This window comes from Rhopalosiphum maidis, chromosome 1 (genome assembly GCF_003676215.2).
Source record: "Rhopalosiphum maidis isolate BTI-1 chromosome 1, ASM367621v3, whole genome shotgun sequence".
NCBI classification, from domain to species: Eukaryota; Metazoa; Arthropoda; class Insecta; order Hemiptera; family Aphididae; genus Rhopalosiphum; species Rhopalosiphum maidis.
The window spans coordinates 71,251,788-71,268,697 of NC_040877.1; the positions used below are offsets into that span (position 1 = coordinate 71,251,788).

The 16,910-nt window shown below is 24.2% G+C and overlaps 3 protein-coding genes across 3 annotated transcripts; 1 reads left to right on the forward strand and 2 right to left on the reverse strand.

Moving 5' to 3' along the window:
- Nucleotides 1–476: 476 nt before the first annotated feature.
- Nucleotides 477–1,720, reverse strand: LOC113549158 (THAP domain-containing protein 1-like). Its single transcript, XM_026950338.1, is given in 4 exon segments — nt 477–822; nt 824–1,026; nt 1,096–1,346; nt 1,463–1,720. Coding segments are annotated over 4 exon segments (645 nt in total). The 5' UTR covers nt 1,534–1,720; the 3' UTR covers nt 477–702.
- A 4,080-nt stretch (nt 1,721–5,800) lies between these two features.
- Nucleotides 5,801–10,745, forward strand: LOC113560598 (microfibrillar-associated protein 1). Its single transcript, XM_026966577.1, has 8 exons — nt 5,801–5,991; nt 6,063–6,514; nt 9,178–9,268; nt 9,329–9,486; nt 9,664–9,836; nt 9,975–10,134; nt 10,221–10,310; nt 10,373–10,745. The coding sequence occupies exons 1-8, from the start codon at nt 5,940–5,942 to the stop codon at nt 10,553–10,555; spliced, it is 1,359 nt and encodes a 452-aa protein (XP_026822378.1). The 5' UTR covers nt 5,801–5,939; the 3' UTR covers nt 10,556–10,745.
- A 2,068-nt stretch (nt 10,746–12,813) lies between these two features.
- LOC113548992 (origin recognition complex subunit 5) lies at nt 12,814–16,636 on the reverse strand. The gene is made up of 8 exons (XM_026950117.1): nt 16,449–16,636; nt 16,063–16,240; nt 15,722–15,991; nt 15,529–15,659; nt 15,312–15,445; nt 14,485–14,794; nt 14,278–14,387; nt 12,814–12,874 (listed from the first exon to the last, which is right to left on the reverse strand). The coding sequence occupies exons 1-8, from the start codon at nt 16,548–16,550 to the stop codon at nt 12,832–12,834; spliced, it is 1,278 nt and encodes a 425-aa protein (XP_026805918.1). The 5' UTR covers nt 16,551–16,636; the 3' UTR covers nt 12,814–12,831.
- Nucleotides 16,637–16,910: the final 274 nt, after the last annotated feature.

Below are 16,910 nucleotides of genomic sequence, written 5' to 3' on the forward strand. Positions count from 1 at the left end.
AATACAGAAAATTAATTCCTATGACAATAACTATGCACAGTTTGACCTCCTTAAAGGCTTTCTCCGCATGTTGTAGTCAATTCTCTTAAATATTTTTTTTTACAATAAAACCACAAATATAATAAAGGACATTATCTTTTAAAACATCAAAATAGTCCATCTAAATCTAGTTATGTCAAGTTATCATCATCAAAGTTTTCTTCACATTCTGAACTTTCAATTTTTTTTTTCCCCATCGAATTTCAAATACACTTTTTGTACTGATACTATCCATTAAATACAGTTTGCAGAATAGGATGCAGATACTGAATTTATTAATAAAAATTTTTTCATAGCTGTTCGAAATTCAATCAAATTTGGATTATTATTTCCAGTCTGTTGCAGAATATTTGAAAAAAATATTTTGAGATGATCCTTGGATAACTTAGAAGTCAGGAGATATTTATACTGAGTATTAAATAATAAATCGCTTAATATTGTGTTTTAAAACAAATTATATTTACTGTCAATTATTTTATAATTAAACATAATATATATTTATGACCGGCAAAAGATATAAGCTCTAGGCGAGTAATAATGTAGCGTCAAAGCAAATTCTTTAATTTCTTTACTGTACCTTTTACCAATAGTTTAATTATTAATTATATTGGTTTTTGAATAAATCTAATACCTTCCTATTATAAAATTAATAAAGCAGAATTTTTAATAATTACTATAAAGGCATAAGACAGCACAAGCAATCAGTTCTAAGTCCCAACTCTTTCCTTCAAAATTAAAAGCAATAATAGTCTGTGGTTCATCTTCAAGAAGTCCTCTGTTTTTTTAAATTATTTAATAAGTTTTTTAAGTTTTTAATTTTTTTGTTTTTCCTTCTTAGTTTTTGCTGTAGTATTTCAATTTTATTTCTAAGAATTTCTTCATTTGGATAATAGGTGTCAGTTTGTACATTCACGCTCTTAAAATTACTAACTGGATACATGTTGTTACATCCATTAATATTGTCTTCTAATTGATCTACAGTTAGATCTGTATTTTACAAATAAAACAAATTGTCAACAAAATAATTTAACATGATTTATGACAATAAACCTTTACCAAAACAGTTCCTTAATGTAGGTGATTTCCTAGTAATTTTAATTGGTACTTGAAGGTAGGTCGGAAATGATGGGAATACTGATGGAACTGCATGGTCTTTTAACAATAATCTATGTGCTCCAGGTCTAACTTGATAGTCTTGTTCTGTAAAATGAACACTACATATCCGACTCCATTGACTTGCTTCAAAACTTTTTCTTTTTATTGCACTTATCCATTTTTTCACCAACTCTTTGTTAGAAATAGGAAATCTATGATCATACAATTATAAATTTAAAATAGATATAGAATAAATTTTCCGAGCATTGACTTGTTATTTAAAAGTTTAATATCCTTACTGATTGGTTATTATTATAACATAACTTACCGAAAGAAATGTATATTTTGTCCAGCTTGATATCTGTTTGTGCATCCATACGCAGCACACGAAACAGGCATTATAATTAATTTTCAAACATTTGTACACTACGCTGACTTTTCTTTTAAGTTGTATCTTAATACAATGTCGTTAAATTATATTAAGTAATTAAATAATAAACAATACATTTTTATGGAATATAAGTACTTTAGTCAATAATTAATGTAGATTGTAGTATAATCTTAAATATTTTGCCAATCGAGAAAATAGCGGCAACTGATAAGCCAAGGTCCGTCGTGGATTAGGTCTTTGGTCCTATAGTTATCTCCTAAACCACTGATAAGAGAATAGTTGATACCAGTTTTATTAAGTTGCATTTACTAAATTTATTAGGAACAACTAAAATTTAATTTAATTTTAATTATTAGCAAAATTATATGTTATTAGGACATGTTATATATATTACTAAAATTAAAAAGACAATAATAAGCGAATTATTACTATAAAAATATCAATTCAAATAGTTTCCATAACTACAATGTATATAAAAAAAATATGTTAATTGATATGATAGTTACGTAATATTTCATCTCCTCCACAAACCATAGTGTCTAAAGACAAACAATTTCTTATACTTATTTAAATCATTATTTTAGGAGGGATAGCTAATTTCAATTTTTTTTTTTTATATTTAATTGTATAATGTATTAATATAATTAATTTATATTTTGTTTGCACACAACTATAATAAAATATATATTAAATTAAATACAATATTTTATGAAAGTATATTTACAGACAAATCACCTAAAAATTAAATGGAATTATCACAAGAAAAATTTCCCAGTTAATCAAGCAATAGGTACATAATGGGGTTAAAATAATTACCTAATTGTTTAGTTTTATCTTATTTTATAGTTTATTGACGTATTATATTTATTGTATAGGTAAGGATTTCCAAATGTAAAAATTAAATGCCTATACCTAATCAAAATAATTTTTTAATCATCTTCATACAACTTATATAACTTGCAAATACATTTATGATAAAATATGAATGTAAATAATATAAAATGTACCAATATTTACATTAATTTGTGTACTTAATAAACCAAAGCATATTATGACATAATTCATTATTTTTTTTTTTAAGAGTTGTAATTTTTTACCCCAACGAAGTGCGCGGGATCAGCTAGTTATGATATAATTATTTATTTAGCAGTCTTATATATATTTTGTTTGTATAGTACAAAATTATACAATAATAATAATATACTATGTGCCTACCTACAGTTGTAAAAATTAAATGGTACAATTATTTTGAAGTTAAAGTTGAAAGGGGGCCCACTAAGTGTATGGTGTCCCGGGGCCCAATTGATCCTTAATCCGGGCTTGCTCTCACGATTTAAATCATTGTGTTTTTAGTAAAATTTTGAATGTATCAATTAATTGATTTATTAATGTATTCATCTGCAGTAGCGTAGATAGGGGAGTTAGGTGTTTTAACTCCCCTCACTCATATTGTAAAGTATTCAAATAATAAAATAATTCAAATACCTACGTATTCTAAATAATTATTTTTCTATTCATTATAAAAATACTCATGTAATAGTACTATATTATTATATTATAAGTGTATAACCTATTATAGTTATAAATGTAAGTTTTACATAACTTAGAAATTCTCTGAAGGTTAAATTAAATAAATAAAAAAAAAAACTATAGTTCATTAAATTGTTATTGACTTTGACTAATATTATGTTATCGTAAATCGTAATATAGCCAAATAGCGTTAAATGTATACATATTATACAATTAAATAATTATTATATCATACTTTTTTTATACTAATTAGTAATTATACAATTACATTTATAATATTTTATAATTGGAAATGTGAGGGAAAGCCGAGCTACCTTGACGTTCTCCACAATGCTATAGATTATTATATATTATTACAATAATACGATAACATTAAACATAATATGTTTAAATATAGGTATTACAATTATTCTGAAACCCATATGGTTTCCAGTTTTATAATTTTTAATGTCGAAACAAATTTGTAATATAATAATTTGTATAAGAAAAATAAATATATGTTTAATTATTTATATTTATAATTAAATTTCATAGTGGCATATGTTATCAGTTATAGTACATAATACATAATGTACATAATGTTATGTAAATATTATGTATTAAAATCTAAATCTAATTATTTATTTAATAGTGTTATGTAAACATAAGTCTTATATTATAATTTTTTTGTATTCTATTAAATGTTTATAGTTTTATTTGCTGTTAAATTATATGAGTACATGTTTTATAACTAAACATTGTTTCTAAACTAGAAATTAAAAATGTATCCAGCTAACATCTTTATTAGAATATGTAAGTTTTAATCCACCATTGTAAATATACAATTAAGGATTAGTTAGAATTAAAATATAAACTAATAATTATCAATTGAAATATGTCTAAATATGTATAAAAAGGATATTTTTCATATTATTGACTATTTTAATAATTTTTGTATACATTCAATATTTTTCTGTTTACATAATACAATTGGTCTTTTAATTAACATTTAATAAATGTATACTATAGTGTTATAAAATATTGTGTCTATTATATTGTTTTACCTATAAAAACATTAACCAGAAATAGGCAGAGTTACTCAATCGTTGAAAGCTTTACATTATTTAGGCACCAAAAATATACAAGAACAATTTGGCATTTTTTCAACTAGGTAATAATAAGTAATAACTTATAAGTTAAAAATACAGTTAACATTTAACTAAACTAAAAACCATTTGGAAAACATAAATTTCTATACTCAGTATGAAAAAGCCATACAAAATGTACCATGCAGTCGAATGGCCATTAATATCGTAAATATAACGTATAGTCAAAATCGTATTATTTTTTGGGAGCCCAAGTATCCTGAGTACCCCCTTTGAAAACTACATATTTCGAATCTCTATTGCTCGATTAAAAATGGTCCGTAAAACATAAATTTCCGTGTTCATTTCGAAAAATCCGTCCTAAATATACCTCGCAGTCGCATTGCACGTTAATCGTAAATATCGTATGGTGGATATCGTATTATAATTCTGAAGCCCCAGTATACCATGGCTCCCTTAGAAATATACAAATTTCGAATCTATTTGATGCCCTTTCAATTAAAAATAGTTCGCCGTTCGGTGAATATACATTTTAGTTTTGATACTTAAACGTCCGTCCAAAATGTTCTTTGCAGTAGAATCATCTTTGTGTCTACTATATTATGTGGTGTTAAATTAGATTTCTTTTAAATTTTAATAACTTAGAAGTATAGTAATGTCCATTAATAAGGTAGTCAAAAATTAATGATATATCCGCTATTTTACGTGTAATGGCAGTATTGGGACAATAAATATAATTAAGTTTATTGTTATTCATTGTATGATTAAATATTATTGAGTGACATTTAGATGTATTTAAGCTCATTCCCCATTTTTGACCCTGCAGTTTTGCTAAAATGTTAAATTATTTTGTAGAATATTATAGATCATTGGTTGGTTATTGCCGGATAATATAAACTTTTTCTTTATAGCTGATTTGAATTGACTGTTGTCTGTATGTAATGCACCTGTAGTTGGTCTAAACACTTTTTTTTAATAACTGTATAGCTGTTAAGGATTTGTATTTTCATTTTGGTACAATATTTTTCAATATTTTAATCATCTCGTTATTATTGCATTCCATTGATGCCTAAATGAACATTATAAGGTGTATACCTCTTGCAGTTGATTTTATTAGTTTTCATGAATACATTGTACTACGCTATAATTGTATATATTTACTCAAATTAGATTTATTTAATCAAAATAGTAAAAACAATAACTGTTTATGAAATTCAATATTTGACGGTGTATATTTGGTGATGTTTGTAAAAAAAAATTTCAATTATGATTATTTTTTATGGAATTATATACATACTAGTTCATTCAGAATAATAAAATAATTTAAAATGTTTCATTATGTTGTACTTTCTAATGATAATAACTATTTTTTAAATTAGGATATTACAAAACGTGCATGATAGATTTTATTTGTTTTAATTGCATTAATTGTATTTATATAAAATAATACATAACTTATTAATATTTAATAATATTGTAATATTAATAATAATTATTATTATTATTCATCCATTTTGAATTATATCTGAAAAATAAATATTTTTAGTAAGACCCCTTGTAAGATATGAATAGGCAATATAGTATGTAGGAATATGGTTACCTACCTTATCATAATTGATAAGTGCTAAACGTCACAGCACGGATATAGATATTATAGTTTACAGATATCAATAAATCTCGAGAGTTACTTGTCTAGTGTAGTATAGAATCATAGACCCATAGAAGTCTTTGATTTAATGAAGACCCGACTGTCGGGTATATAGACACAGCGTTTTATTTACCCCTTCAAATTAATTATAATGGAAGAAATTCAAAGTACAGCTGGTGCTATTCCTGTGCGAAATGAGAAAGGTAATAATACAAATTGAATTACCCACTTTTATCTTCGACAGCAGCTAACTTTATTTTTTACGGTTTTTTAGGCGAAGTATCAATGCAAAAGGTAAAAGTTCACCGATATGTTCAAGGTAAACGTCCAGAATATGCTCCTGAGTCTACATCTGAAGAGGAATCAGATGATGATGATTTTTTGGATTCTCGTAAAGTGCGGGGTGCTTCTCCTACCACTAATTTTGACTCTGAACAGATGATTCATTTGCCATCAGATGCCTTAAATGATGCACGACTCAAACGTTTAGGGGGTTTAACTGCTCGGCATGGGCATAAAGATAGGCGACTTTTGCATGAGCCACAAATTATTAAGGATGATTCATCTGATGACGAATCTGATATTGAACGCAATCGTAGAAGTCGCAGGCAGGTATCTGGTGATGAAAAAGATAGTAATGATGATGACGGAGAACTTAGCGACAATGAAATAGAAAAAAGAAGACAACGTTTGAGACAAAGAGTTTTGAACCAAACTAAAGAAAAGGTAATGTAACTGAAATAACTAAAATATAATTAATTTTTTTATTTTTACACAAAATAATAATAATCAACTTATACATTGTGGGCACATGAAATATACAAGTAAAGTATATTAGATGTAATCAAAAGTAATTGGAATAAAAAACCCACAGATAATGGTACATTTTTCTTAAGTAATTATTAATTTTATTATATTCCATAATACATTATAAAAGTTATATTGTTAAAAATGTTAAATCAATTTAGTTTTATAAATTTATCAAATTCTAAAAAAAAAAATTGCATATTTTTCTTATTATTTTGCAACTCATTCCCTTCATTAGTTAAACGATCATAGGCGTAAATTAGTGGATGGCAATGTAGCGGCCATTACCTTTCTAGGATAAATTAAAAGTTAGTAATATAATAATAATCAATAATATATTGATATGTAACTATATATTTCATCCCCCTCCTAAAAAATTTCCAAGTTATGCTACCAACTACCAAGAGAACGTTTACCACAATTTTAAAATGAGTTATGAGCATATTAAAGTTATAATATTTTATATACCTATAACTCACCTTAAAAAAGATAATATCAATAAAAGCATATGAGATGCCCTAGATAGTATACTTACCTTTAAGTTTGATAATTATAGCAACCGCTACTATTCCAGAATGCTTTAAAATCTCAGTAATAACACCTATATACAAAAAAGGTGACAAAACTAATATTGAAAATTATCAATCCATCTCACAAATATCAAATATTGATAAATCTTTTGAAAAAGTTATTAAAAAATAACTAGTTTATCACCTTGAATGTAATAATCTACTATCATGTACACAATTCGGCTTTAAACCTGGTAAAAATACTGAACAAGCAATTGCCACAGTATCATGCTACATTTATAATTCTTTTAAAAATAAAATAAATGGGCAACTGTTTACTTAGATCTAGCAAAAGCATTTGATACTATAGATCATAAAATATTATACATTTGGTATCAATGGTACAGCTTACAACTTGTTAAGTTCATATTTAATAAATAGAAAACAACACGTTCGAATAAACAACAAATTAAGTGAAGAAACTTCAATAATAAGTGGTGTACCTCAAGGGACAACTCTATCGTCCACATTGTAATATTCATATAAACCAAATTAATTACTTGAATACATATGGAAAAATAGTTTGTTATGCAGATAATACAGTATTCTTTGTTGAAGGTCAGTTCTGGGATGATGTATTTGCTAGTGTACATTCCGACTTGAGTAAAATCCAAAAGTGGCTATGTGAAAATAATATATTTCTAAACTTAGAAAAAACATACATAATACTACATTATATAATAAATTTGAATCAATCAATTAAAATAAGTCGTATGTATACATGAAAATGAGTGTTTAAACCAAAATCAGAATGTATGTACATACTAAACCTTGGTAAAAATAGTTAAAAAATGTAAATATTTAGGTATAGAAATGTGTTATAATCTTAAATGTAATGACCACATAAAATTTGTTACAAATAAATTAAGAAAAATAATGTATGCATTTAAAAATTTAACAGATATCTTAGAATTTAAGAAAATTAGAGAACTGTATCAAGCATTAATAGAATCCATAATTCATTATGGTATTTCTATATGGGGAGGTACATATGAAACAACTATTGATCCATTAAAAAAAATACAAAATAAAGTACTAAAAATTATTCTAAAAAAAGACTTGAGATACCACACAAAATGCGTATACATACAATGATTTGAATGTATTGCCAGTAAAAAATTATTTTATAAATCTTCAGTAATTTATATTTAATTAAAAATAACCCAACTTTTAAAATTAAACATGAACATAATACTCGACAAATATCTAATATCAAAGTACCAACTATGCACAAAAAATTAACATTTAACACAATCCGCATACTTATATATCGGTCTAAAAATTTACAATATATTACCAATAGAAATTAAACAAAGCAACTGTTTCTAGATCCTTAAAAAAAAATTACACTGGTTACTACAGGAAAAAAATATAGATGACAGACTCAAAATAAATGTATAGGATTATTATATTATTTAATTTATTTTAGTAATTATTGATAAATTAGTATTATAAATATGTATTATTTAATTAAACAATTCTTTACATAATACTACATTATAATATAATATTATATAAACAAAGAAAAAATATGTACTTATCCATACTGATATTTAAGTTATGTGAAAATGTTTATTGCAAATTGTAATCTTTTAATTTTATACTTATTAATTATTGAATTTATTTAAATTGTATTTTCATAGGCCCCCACACAAACATGTTCAGTGGGGCCTATTATCTTCTTGAAGAATAATAAAAAAAATTATAGATAAACTTACTTCAATATTAATATTTAAATATATACAATATTTAAAAGTTAACGCTTAAATAATTAGGGTAAATATTTTAAAAACATGGTTTCTAAGAAAAATATTATTGATAACATTCAAAGTTATAGCAAAACAGGCAACACCTATTATAATCTACATAAAAATCAATATCTATTGTTTATTCGAAATCTTTTCTCTAGAGACAAGGGTTATTTTCTGTAGTAATATATAACTTTTTCTTATCACAATTCAAGACACACCAAGTACAATTTCATGTAAAAATTAACATTATTTTCAATGTTAGGAAATGAATGAAGTACTTGAAAAAGAAGATGAAGGACATAGTTCAGATGATGATGATAGTGATGAATCTTCGGAGTATGAAGACTATTCTGGTAAATTATTATGCTTACAAATGTTTATGATTTTAATATAAAATTATAATTTTATTTCAGCATCCGACGAAGAAACTGGTCCACGCCTTAAGCCAATTTTCGTAAGAAAGAAAGAACGTGTAACTATACTGGAAAAAGAAAAAGAAGAAATAAAACAAAAACAATTAGAATATGAACAAAAGAAATTGGCAGAAGAGAGACGCAGAGCTACATTAAGAGTAATATAAAAAATGAACAGATATTTGGGTATTTTCTAAGTTCTCTTGTTACCAAAAGTTTTATTTTTTTTTAAATATTAATTATATAATTATTAGATACTCAGATATCCAAATTACTTATAACTTATGTCTGATATAGAAAAAATTATATAATTTAATATTATGATTTATAATTAGATGGTTGAAGAAGAAATTCGTAAAGAACAATCCTTATTAAAAGCAAATAGTGCACTTACTGAACCATGTTTAAATGATGTAAACACAGATGATGAAAATGATGAAAACGAATATGAAGCATGGAAACTTCGAGAATTAAAACGCATTAAGAGAGACAGAGAAGAACATGAACAGTAATTATTAAAATAAGTTTATGCATTTTTAGAAGATATTTTACTTATTAAATTTTAAAATATCAGATCCCTGCTTCTAACTTAAAGCAGTTAAACTACTTTAAATTAACTTTATATTGACTCATACATTTGTTATAGACGAGAATTTGAGAAGACAGAAATAGAGCGCCTTAGGAATTTAACTGAAGAAGAGAGAAGGTTAGAAATAAGACTTAATCCAAAACAAGTTACTAATAAAGCAGCTAAAGGCAAATATAAATTTATGCAAAAATATTACCACCGTGGAGTATTTTATTTGGTTAGTATTATTATATTCATTAAACATTAAATATAATATTTTTTAAATACCCACTATTTGTTTGTAATATAATTTTTTTTATATAGGATGAAGAAAATGATATTTTCAAGAGAGATTATTCATCAGCCACACTTGAAGATCACTTTGATAAGACAATCTTGCCTAAAGTTATGCAAGTAAGCCATTAAAAATATAATCAATATATTTTGAAATATTGTACATTTTATTTTTCTATTAGGTTAAAAACTTTGGTCGTAGTGGACGCACAAAATACACACATTTGGTTGATCAAGACACAACTAGTTTTGATTCACCCTGGGTGTCTGAAACTGCGCAAAACTTAAAATTCCATACTAATCAAGCGGCTGGTATGAAACAAGTATTCCAGAAACCTACTTTAAAGAAACAACGTACAAAATAAATCTATGACTTATGACATTTCTAAACAATAATGAATAATTTTTAACTATTATATTAGTACAATAAATATTATTAATCTAAATTTATAATATATAAAATCTGTATACATTAAAATGTACAACATAACAATAATAATTGTCAGTAATGTCGTTATTTATTGTAATAAATAAAGTGCAGATTTTTAATTAACACATACATTCATATTTATTAAATGTAGATTTATTAATTCTGATTAAAAATAAGAATATTTCATAACATCATAAACAAAATAAAGCGTTTATATAGATATATAATAAAACATAAATATTAAACAATTAAATATAGCAACATATATTATGCTATATTAGGTACTTGTATAATGTATAACAATAAATAGTAATTATAATAATATTTATTGATTTAATTGTGATGTAAATATACAAGACTATTGGATTTATAATTACTTTGGCTTATATTGTCCATAGTCCTATAAATTTGTCTAAGATATTGTTTTAGTTAAATGCAATTATTACAGAAGCTTCAACTGTAGTGTTGTAAGAATGTTTTTGTAAAAAATATATTCTTTTTCTAGTTAATGTACTTATATAATACACTATTAAAAATTTCACAAGCGTTATTGTCAACATCAGAAAAGTTTAGGTGCATTTCTAGTAAGTCAAAAGAATATTTGATTTATTTCTCATAATAAATCACACTTTTCAGCTTGTGGTACTAAATTTATTTCACCTTCTTTTTGTAAGTTATTTAATTTGTGTGTTAATCTAATCTATGATAAATACTGTTAGCAATATTCTATCTGAGTTCTAAAAATTAACAGAACAGATTTTATATTAATAAGTTATTTTAATCAATTTCTATGTATGAATGCAGAATAAAATTCTTGTTTGAAAGTAAAAAAGCTTGACAATTTAATCCAAGATTCCTCGTGTATTTTCCCCACATTAATTAAAAATTTTATTATTTTTAGTTGAATTTTATCTAGGTACCAATTAATTTATTATATTGGAGACCATGCAATTCAATGCTGAGTGAAAAATCTTTAACTACTCCATCTTCTTCCGTTGCAAGGAGGCCTCACTACAATTTAAAAAACATACGTGTTCGGATGCTTTATAATTTTGATTCTTTGCTCTTTGGAAAACAATACAGTACTTATATGATATATGCCTTACAAATGTACAACATAGCAAAAACTTTTTTGCACAGGATAGAATTCTGAACTACTCAGGCTTTGGTGATAGTTAAGACTGCAAATGGTTGAGAACACTAGCAAAGTTGTGATTTGTGAAATATCGTTCTTATTTTTTTAATATCACATACCAAAAAATTTTTTATTGTTTCAAGATTCATTATTTTTTAACCCATTAAAGGTAAGAAAATAAAACTGGCGGAGTTGACATTAGACCTTTATATATAACCATTATTCTTTAGGAGTTTGCAATCGTCCCCAGGGCTTGAATTTGGAAAAGAAAATTTTGTTATACGTTATTTACAGTTAAAACGTTATACAACTTGAGTTTATTGTTATTTAAAATTTAAATTTAAAACGCTTTTATATAGGTATTTGTTTCAAAAGCATACAGGCCGCAATTGACATAATAGTAAATGACTACGAGTGTCTGTGACCTTTATTTTGGGACTTTATAATAAAATAATAAACTTAAAAAAAAAATCATTATTATTATTTTATATCTATGCAAGAATGGCTCGGATAAGGAATAAAATTAATTCTTGGATTGAGTAAAAATAAATCAAGCAGAATAAATATTTTTATGAAACCAGCATTTTAATTTATAACTATTTAGTAATTGGAAATTATTACATTTAATAATATACTGTATATAACATTTTGCGTTGTTTTGTTTAATGATATATCATATATTTTGTTAATCGTTATGTTTTATTGTTTTGTTTAATAATTATCCGTGGTGCTTATCCACTTGTTATCTATTTAATGTAACGACAAAAACAATTATATTTTAAATTTTAATTCAATAAACACTAAACATTATCGTTTAATCGCCGCCAAACGCCTTTCGATCAATAATATTAGACTTAATCACAATACAAACCTAGTAGGTACTCAAGAATATATTTAGTATTAGCTTCACAATTATTATGTCTATAGTTATTTCAAACCAAAATTTATTGTGTTTAAAAATTAATAACATAATTTAATAAATTATTACATTACAGCAAGACAATTAACTATTAGGTACATTATACAATCAAAAAAAGTAGTATGAATTATTAAAAAATATAAAATAATATAGGTTATTATTTATCTATTAGATATTTATTTAAATTAAACTTCACTGTCCTGAAAAAAAAAATATAAGATTTATAATACATTGTGTTAAATGAGAAAAAACAGAATAAATAAATAATTTTATTCATTGACATGTGTCATATTTAATATTCAAAGAAACAGTTAGTATCTTTATAAGAGAACATGAAATATTTCAGTCCAGTGACCGCAGATTGGTTTTCAGGAGGAAATAAAGAGTATAGAAATACAAATTTTTATAATTTTCAAATTGTAGTTTTTTTACACTGAAACACTGGATCATTGATTATATAATTGTATAATATATATATTATATTTGTTTATATAATAAATGACTGGACATATACAATATAACTTGTTATTTTTAAATAGTAACAGGTACTCAATAACAAATTTTGATAGACAAAATTTATTAAATCATTTAGGGCTTTAAAACTAAATGGGACTGAATGGCAAAGGTCTAATGTTTTAATTTAAACCATTAAATGAAAAAATATGGAAAATCTTACGACAATCGTTGAAAAATGTAATGATTTAATTTAAAACATTACTTCATTGTGATTCAGTCATTTTTAGTTTTAGAGCTATGGATCAGAGGCCAATACAACATTTGATCTATCTGAATTTGGCATAGAAAGAGCTACAGATTTAAAAATCATCAAGCAATGTGTATTTTTGTATTCCTTATCTCCTTCCAGAAACTTCATATAAATTAAGGAAATTGAACTGAAATAATTCATGTTACTTTTCAAACAAAACACATTGTAAATTTTTTTGTGATTGATGATTATAATTATAAGATTCTGGGTAAAGTGGTAAAGTGGAAAATGTATTGGTTTTACGATAATTTCTATTTATTTAAAATATACAATTTTATAAGTTATTCTTATTAAAAAATATTCTAAATACAAATACACATTTTTATTAAAAAGTGTATGAAGTTAAAATTTTGATGAATTCACAAACATAAGCAAACTATTTTGAAATTTTAGTTGAAAATAAAAAAAAAATTGAATTTTACCAAATATGAAAATATTATTTTCAGTGGAATTTATAAAAAAAAGAGATTAGCGTAAAGTATATTACATTAATACATTAATAACATTTTTTGTTATTTTGTGATTGTTCATAAACATTGGTTGTAAAAACTAAATTAAATTATAATAAATTTTATACAACTATGACATTCTCAAAATATTTATACAAATTGTAAAAAATTTTTAACCATTAGAAATTAAAAAAAAATTGTATTATTTTTGCAATAAATTATATGCTTATTCAAAAATTGAATTATAACTATATATAGTATTTTAGATTTAAATCTATTTAAGCTATTGGTAAAAATATAATGTGATTTATTATGCTATTTAATTATAAAATGCTTATAAGAATAAGGCATTATTAATATAAAATAAATATATAAATTATTTACTTACTGTGCAATATTATTAACACAGTCAAAACTAACACTACATCTGTATTTAGGGGTGTCCAATTTACCATCACCTAGACGTATTAAAAGTCCCAAATCTGATAATGTATTAACCTATAAGATAAAAAGAAAATATTAAAATTATTAAATATAATAATTTATCTTGTTAAAATAATAAAAATAATTAAATATTTTTTTTTTATAAAATTACTTGTGCTAAAAGATTGGCAGTCATATTAGTATTTTCTTCAATAATAGCATAAAATATTGCTAATAAACGATCTAATGAAAAAACTTTAGGTCCAACTAGTTGACTAGTAGAATTTTCTGTTTTATTTACTAAACGATTAGTTTTTCTTTTTTTATTTGATGCTTTAACAAACAATTGCTTATCATATTTTGGTAAATTAAATGATGCAATATATGCAGCAATTAAAAAATATTTGGCATAATAAGGTAAATCCAAAGCCAGCTTTTCAAATTTTGTTTTCTCATCAGACAAACTATTGACATTTTCCAAACTGAAATTATAATTATTATTAGTAGTAATTGAATAATTTGAATTTATTTATTTACTAATTGGGAATTTAACTAAATAATTACAACTATTCACATTTAAAATAAAAATCCATGTCATTTACTAAAAGTTATAAAACTCAAAATATATTATAAATTTAATTATATTACAATAAAATTATTAACGGGCCATTTTTTTAAAAATGTTTATCAATGTGATAATAGGTATTAAAAACTTGAAATTTCAACTAGTCAAATTTAACTTAATATATTTTACTGAACATGTCAATCACTGTGAATTCATAAATAAATTTATCACATCATTTTTAATATTGAAATGGCTTTAATGAATTAATTTCCTTCCAAAAATATATTAATTTTTTTAATATGTCATGCTAAAATAATTATTATTTTAAAACTCCTATATAAATATTTAATCTTAAAAAACGTATTATGGTATTATATTAAACTACACTTAAGTAGTTCATAAAATAATGATGAAAACATTATTATAATAGGTACCTTGTTCCTAGATATACATTATTTAACAATAATTGAATACTAGGACTTATTTTTCTGAATAACAACGGTTGATTCATTTCTGTACATGATCCATCTTCTATTGGCTCTATATATTTAATGAATAGGAGATTTGCCTAAAAATTAAGAAATGGAATTACTAAAAACTGTTTGATTTCAAAAAATATATAAATATTTCTTTATTGTTTTATAAAGTTACCAAATGTTTTAATTCTACTAAATCTCGACAGCTGCCATAAAATGATCCCATAAAAACAGTTAGAAAATTTTGATAGATAGATAAACTCCAATCATTTGGTATATCTTTTGATAAAATAACTGATATCTCATCTATACAAAGTAATATATACAAGACATTACCTAAATTAATAATCCCAAATTAGTAATATTACCAGTATTATACTGTTCAAACACTATTGGTAAAAAATTAATATCCTCATCAAATTTAGCAGGTGGTACTTGGCTTATAAGTATAACACAAAGCTGATAACTTTTTATCAGCTCTTGTAATTTTGAAAATAAAACTATTTGTTCATGTTCTAACATCTCACAATTATCCAACAATATAATTACTCGTTCTTGTTGAATTTCTGATTGTTTTAATACGTTTAAAAATTGCATAAAATTATCACAGCGATCAGGTAAGTCGCTTTGTTTAATATCTATCAATAAAAAATAAAATATATAAGTAAAATTTGGTTATTTTAACATACACTGTAAATTATTCACTTACGTAATATATCTTTTAAAATTGGTTCAAATAAAAATTGATTTGTGTAACAGCATACAGAATTTACAATAGATGATTTGACTGACTTTCCAAGTAAATTTAACAAACGAGTCGCTACACTTGTTTTACCAGTAGATGGTAGACCATGGATGAAAACACAAGGAGGTAAAACTCCATCTTCCTGTAGAATAAAAATAAACTATAACAATATAAATAAAACTTTGCATATTGTATAGCACAGTAGAACTTTTGTTAGTGAGTTGTCACACAAATTAACTTGAGTTCTAAAAGCATTAAAACTATGGTCTCCGAATAGAAAAAATAATTGTACACTGGTTCTGAAGTATTTTTTCAAATGTATATTAAAAAAGAAAAAAAGGTTTACTCACAGTTAAAAGTAAGTTAGACAACATATTTATTTGAACTTGCCTAAATGGAAATTCAGAGTTTAATGTATCTTTTATTGAAGTATTTTTTGATTTCGATGACATAGTAAACTATATAACTGAATTGGTAATGAATTAAAAACTAAACAATGAACCGTAATGTTGCAATGATTTTTTAAATCAACAAAGTATTTAATATTTTAATAAATAAATTTATATTGAATAATATTCATTGTTATCAATAATTTGATTAAAAATGGAGGGAAAATGTCGTATAATAGAAATAAATAATAAATAATAATAATATTATATTTATGGTGGCCGGAGGGAAATAAATATTAAATACCTATGTCTATGGGGAGAGTGAAAACACTGAAAACTGAAAATCATGAATTCATATACTAAGAAAACTTAGTTCATGGTGCAAATTAGAATATAAAAATAGGAATTATTTTGAAATAAACT

What these genes read in the sequence shown, in the direction of transcription:
- LOC113548992 (XM_026950117.1), bottom strand. Translation starts at nt 16,550, where the DNA reads ATGTCATCGAAATCAAAAAATACTTCAATAAAAGATACATTAAACTCT. An exon ending in TGTCTAACTTACTTTTAACT is followed by an intron (nt 16,241 to 16,448) that starts GTGAGTAAACCT and finishes TTTATTCTACAG; the next exon opens with GAAGATGGAGTTTTACCTCC. An exon ending in AATTTTAAAAGATATATTAC is followed by an intron (nt 15,992 to 16,062) that starts GTAAGTGAATAA and finishes TTTTATTGATAG; the next exon opens with ATATTAAACAAAGCGACTTA.
- LOC113560598 (XM_026966577.1), top strand. Translation starts at nt 5,940, where the DNA reads ATGGAAGAAATTCAAAGTACAGCTGGTGCTATTCCTGTGCGAAATGAG. An exon ending in GGAGTATGAAGACTATTCTG is followed by an intron (nt 9,269 to 9,328) that starts GTAAATTATTAT and finishes ATTTTATTTCAG; the next exon opens with CATCCGACGAAGAAACTGGT. An exon ending in ACCGTGGAGTATTTTATTTG is followed by an intron (nt 10,135 to 10,220) that starts GTTAGTATTATT and finishes TTTTTTATATAG; the next exon opens with GATGAAGAAAATGATATTTT.